This window comes from Trichoderma ghanense (genome assembly GCF_004382785.1).
Source record: "Trichoderma ghanense strain CCMA-1212 chromosome Unknown scaffold_7, whole genome shotgun sequence".
NCBI lineage: Eukaryota > Fungi > Ascomycota > Sordariomycetes > Hypocreales > Hypocreaceae > Trichoderma > Trichoderma ghanense.
The window spans coordinates 748,042-753,168 of NW_027395670.1; the positions used below are offsets into that span (position 1 = coordinate 748,042).

General features: G+C 52.3%; 2 protein-coding genes across 2 annotated transcripts; one reads left to right on the top strand and one right to left on the bottom strand.

The window, feature by feature from the left end:
- Positions 1 to 822: 822 nt before the first annotated feature.
- CCMA1212_006397 (uncharacterized protein) lies at positions 823 to 2,243 on the bottom strand (the record flags this gene model as incomplete). Its single annotated transcript, XM_073703620.1, has 5 exons — positions 823 to 1,223; positions 1,286 to 1,666; positions 1,733 to 1,823; positions 1,895 to 1,999; positions 2,058 to 2,243. The coding sequence occupies 5 exons, from the start codon at positions 2,241 to 2,243 to the stop codon at positions 823 to 825; spliced, it is 1,164 nt and encodes a 387-aa protein (XP_073557901.1).
- Positions 2,244 to 3,308: 1,065 nt separating this feature from the next.
- Positions 3,309 to 4,831, top strand: CCMA1212_006398 (FAD-dependent monooxygenase paxM; the record flags this gene model as incomplete). The annotated part of the gene is made up of 2 exons (XM_073703621.1): positions 3,309 to 3,610; positions 3,763 to 4,831. 2 exons carry the CDS (start codon positions 3,309 to 3,311, stop codon positions 4,829 to 4,831), a joined length of 1,371 nt encoding a protein of 456 aa, XP_073557782.1.
- Positions 4,832 to 5,127: the final 296 nt, after the last annotated feature.

Consider the following 5,127-nt stretch of genomic DNA (forward strand, 5'->3'; position numbering starts at 1 on the left):
TGCGCTTCAAAAACAGCGACTGCCGCTCTTCGTACTAGGTATTTCATCGCCAAAATCGGCCTTATCATTGCTTCGCCGGCATTTCCCAGGAGAAATCTCCGAACGCATAGGCGCAATTTGCGCTCCCGGGTGAATTAGGCTATTAAGAGCTCGGGCAAGGGGTCAAGTTTGGCAACCGCCCGCCGCTTGAGCTGTGCATGGCCTGATGGTCACACACGCAAGGCACGGAATAGCCTGAGTATACTCCGGACCCTGTTCATTTCAGATGTCTCAGTCTGGTATGTGCTTGATACAAAGACGAATTGTAGGTTTTTTTTGGCCTCGAGACAACCTACATGCTACTCAGTGTAGGGTATGGGAGAGATTCTCGATTGCCGCGGCGATGCTCTGCAAATCTTGGTCGATCATGAGAAGGCCTGTCCACATCTTACCAGGGTGGTCCGCAGGAGAAGAAATCCAGAGTGTGGAAGCTGTGGTGGCATCGATGACAACAGTCGTTCAAGCCATGCAACTCCTCTGCTCCAGGGGGTATGTGTCCAATGTAGATGTATTAAAGATCTAAAACAATTCTGATGCAGAAGCCGCCATTTCCCGTATGCTTTGACACATCAACCGAGGTCACTTCAATCCAGGCGTAAAGAAGGGAATTATACCATCCAACATATTTTCCGTAGCTAGAACCTGCAGCTATCCCTTACCCAAGCCAAGCATATGCCATGAAATAAAGCTCTCATACTAGCAGCGTTGTATGTCATATTACAATGAAAGAGATAAAAGCTGTACACACGGCCATGGAGACGCCACGGGGGTGCCAAGGTATGTTTAATCAAAGTTTCTCCAGGCCTGCTGGTTCCCTCGCGACTCGGGATTCCGAGCCTCGGTGGTCACCGTAAAGACTTCCGTCTTGACGATACGGGCATCTTCGCTGTCCCGCGAGGAAGTGTCTCGGTCTTCGTGGTCAATGACGGTTGCGTCCAGCACGCTGTCTCCTTGGAACCTGTTTTTGCTGGCCTGGGTGCGTCGGCTGGTTGCCCAGTGCTTGCTGTTCTGGTCGTCGAGCTGGTATGACGGCGAGAACTGGTTGGGGTCTTTCGACGACGGATCGCTGCTGCTTCCAAGCATGCCGAGGCGAGAGAAGAGGGGACGAAGGGCTGGAAGAGAGCCTGCGACCAGACCCATGTTGTACTCGATGGCCATCCAGTACAGAGACGACGCGCCCTCAACTATAGCAAAAGACGATCAGCTGGTGCTCCGGCAACTGGAAGATGGAAAGGGGCAAACTCACATGTAGTGTCAGTGCTCCCCGTCTTGTAAAAGTTCAAGCTCTTGAATCGAATCGCAGGGGCGATACAAGCAACAACGCCACTTCCAAAGACAGCCAGCAGCGCAAGACTCTTCCGGCTGTTGAGCTGCACGCTCATCAGAGCCGGGAACGGCAGCACGAACATGATGATGTCGCAGGCAAAGATGAGAACGGCCTGATACATGAAGATGCCGTACGAGGTCATGGCCGGGAAGCAGTATTTGGCGCGATCGGGCGACATGAGGAAGTTGATGTCGTACGTGTACTTGGGCGGGTTGCATTGGAAGGCCGCGACGAATGTGCCGGAGATGGTGAAGAGCGTGAAAAAGACGAGGAGTATCATGGTGGTCCATTGGACGTATGCTTGATAAGGGTTTGGTTGTCAACACACAGCAACTTCAGAGGTAGAGATGCTTGGGTTGTACTTACGGACTGGAAAGACTCGTCGGAGGAATAGGAGGATACTCGACTTAACGGCAAAGGAGATGGACAGATAAAGGCATATACAGACGTAGTATAACTATAGTTGAGAAGTCAGTTCATTAGCCGTCTTCGAACGTACGTGGCTTGGCAAGACACAGGGCAGCTTACCATGAACCAGTGCTTCAGTTCGTCGGCCGTGACATGTTGAATATGCTTTCCAGCGCCATAGTACACCACTGCCAATCCAATGCCGTTGAACGTCGTGACAAAGATCTGTTTCAGATGACTCGTTAGCACTCTCTCAACTATGAAGAAACATGGGACGCCTTACCAGTCCAATCAAGCAAGCCCAGTCATCAATGCCAAAGGAGTTGAGCATAAACTTGCGAATGTAGAGCTTCGTGCTGCAGACCACAATGGCAAAGACGCCCGTGCCAATGATTGTACCATACGAGACTGCAATCTCGTATTTCTCGTCTGGCAGGAGCGTCATGTCTACAGGTCCTGATGCCGCCATATTGAAAGTGTGATGAAGTCTGAACGGCACTTACAGAATGGCTCTCAGCAACGCACAAGACCAAGTTTCTTGGGACGGCATTGTCGACTATATACGACAGCCATAGGAACGGCATAGCCGCCCACCAAAGTCCCTCTGCCGAAACAGGTTCTTCCTCGTACATGCGGAAAAAAGCAAGCAACGACAAGGTACCCCGTAGCATTACGGAGGAGAACTGCAAAGCTCACTGGCAAGAACTCCGGTGTTCCTTGTCCCGGAACACGGGTCCGCATCCTGGAGGGCCTATCAATTCCTCATAGAGCCCCGTGAGACGAACAAGCCGCCCTCCTCGCACTTTTAGTTTAGCGCAGCTGAGAAAAGCTTGACCAGCCATGTTATTCGGTAGCGAGCAAGAAACAAGGAGACATTTTCGTCGCCTTACCGAGTTGAGAAGTTGTCTCCCACGTTTACATGCTCCAATGGAGGAGTTCCCCCGTGGCGTCGGCATTCTTGTGTACTATCTCCATGACCCCCAATACCCGGCATGCTTTCAATCTTCCTTCTGGCCAGGGACCCTTGCACGGAATGCCTTGGTGGACGGGTCCAGGCACCACTAATTGACACATCCGGATTTCCGCGCGATGTGACAGGTAACAAAGTGGCCGGCACCACCAACTTCGCGAGTTTGGCTAACCATGCAGGCGCGGAGCAACAGATATTTTGATCTGAGATGGACGTTCTTGAACAAGTTCGGGAAGGCCAGGAGAAGAGCAGGCGTTTTTAAAATTATGAGATGTCTGGAGGGGCTTGGGGAACAGGCCAGCTGACGGACACTACCTGCAAGAATCCTGGTTGCTAAATGAGTAGTTTGGGCATCTTATCAATGCGATGTCTTGGATGCAGGAATACAGGCTATTATCTTTAATGGGCCAAAGTGTTCGCATATCGGAACTTAATAAAACCGCGAGTTGGAATGGGAGATACTTAAATGTCTCAGCGATTCCCACGTCTGCCCTCCCACCACTCTTGTAACCATCACCAAACTACCGACATCTGCACTCTACCCCATTCACCTCCTAAGATACCATGTCGGAACCAAAGTCCTCGCGGTTCACAGTCATCATTGCCGGCGGCAGTGTCGTCGGCTTGACAACTGCGGTGGCGCTGGAAAAGGCTGGGATCGACTACGTCCTCTTGGAGAAGCGAGAGATCGCTCCTCATCTGGGCGCGTCTGTATCCATCCACCCGCACACGCAGCGGGTGTTGGAACAGCTTGGAATCTGGCCAGAGATCAAGGCGGCCGTTGTCCCGTTGGAGACGCGGCAGCACTATGATGAGAATGGCTTCCTGTTCGAGGATTCTCTCATCTTGAAGGAAATTTCCAAGATGTAAGTTGTGTGATGATGTGTGACGATGCGCCACAATTCTTCTAGTCTCCTTTCTGCGCCCCTTTCCTTTTCCTCTCCTATCACATCACGGTATCCCTTGTCCGCGGTATAAGCGAAGGCGGCAGACAGCTAATCTCATGCCGTTCCTGCAGGACTCTCAACCGGTGGACCACCTTTATGGAGCGAAGATTTATGCTTAGCTGCATCTACAACCAGGTCTCAGACAAGTCCAGAATCCGGGCTCAGACCGGTGTGGCTTCATACACTGAGACCGAAGACGGCGTCGAGGTCGTCACGGACAAGGGCGAGACCATCAGGGGAGACATGCTGATTGGCGCCGATGGCATCCACAGCACCATTCGCACTCTGATGGCTGATCACATCGCCTCAACTGATCCTGAAGCCGCCAAGGAGATGCGCAGTGGCTTCATCAGCAACTATCACTGCATCTTCGCAACCTCCAAGAACGCCAAAGCCACAGCTGATGGCAAGCCGTTCTTGCCTGATGGAGCAGTGCACAATGTCTACTACCCGGGCTTCTCCGGAGTCATCGCTGCCGGTGTTCCAGGCCTTGTCTTCTGGTTCCTCTTTGTCAAGAGTGACGGCACAACGCGTACGCCCAATACGCCACGTTTCACGGAGGAGGAAACTGAAGCCACAATCGCCAAATACGGTGACCATGCCCTTGGTCCGGGGTATACGTTCAAGGACCTATGGGAGTCCAGAGTCAGGGCGAACATGCTGCCCCTCGAAGAAGGGGTGCTGAAGCCGAAATGGAACTCTGGTGGCAGAGTGGTACTGATGGGCGACGCAGTTCACAAGGCGACGATCAACCCCGGTCTCGGCGGTAATTTGGCTGTCGAGGGTGTTGTTCATTTGCTGAACGAATTGGTGCCGCTGGTGCGGCGATGCGAGGCTGAGGGAGGGAGAAGGCCGAGCGGGAGCGAGATTGCTGCTGTTCTGGATACTTATGAGACGAAGCAGAGGCCCCATGCAAACATCATCGTCACCATGTCTGGATACGTCACGCGGTATGAGGCGATGGAAACGTGGTGGTTGAGGCTTTTGCGCAGAGTCTCCCCTTGGGTTAGCGACAAGACAAAGGCTGGCGGGTTTGTTGGGTATATTAACGAAGGGCCGTGGCTCAACTTTCTGCCCAACCCGGATGAAGAACAGAAGTTGACTGAGAAGGAGGGACGGAAGTTGACTGAGAAGCAGTAACGCAGGGAAGTATTCATGGTTTGTTTTACTTTGTCTTACTGGGAGCCAACTAATGTTGTTTGTTTATTCCTTTGGGAGCGATCATTCTGGTATATAGCTTTCTTCAAACTTACGATTCTAATCGATTCACTTGTTACCTCGTTGCCTTCAAGAGCTGCACAACCATCAGTTGTTATCTGCAATATTCTCCATACGATCACGCAACACAGCCACGCCACGCCAAGAGGCGTTGTCGAATCCCTGCATCAGCATGGCAGTGAAACACCTTCCCCTCGTTCAGCCGGAGCCGTCGAGAC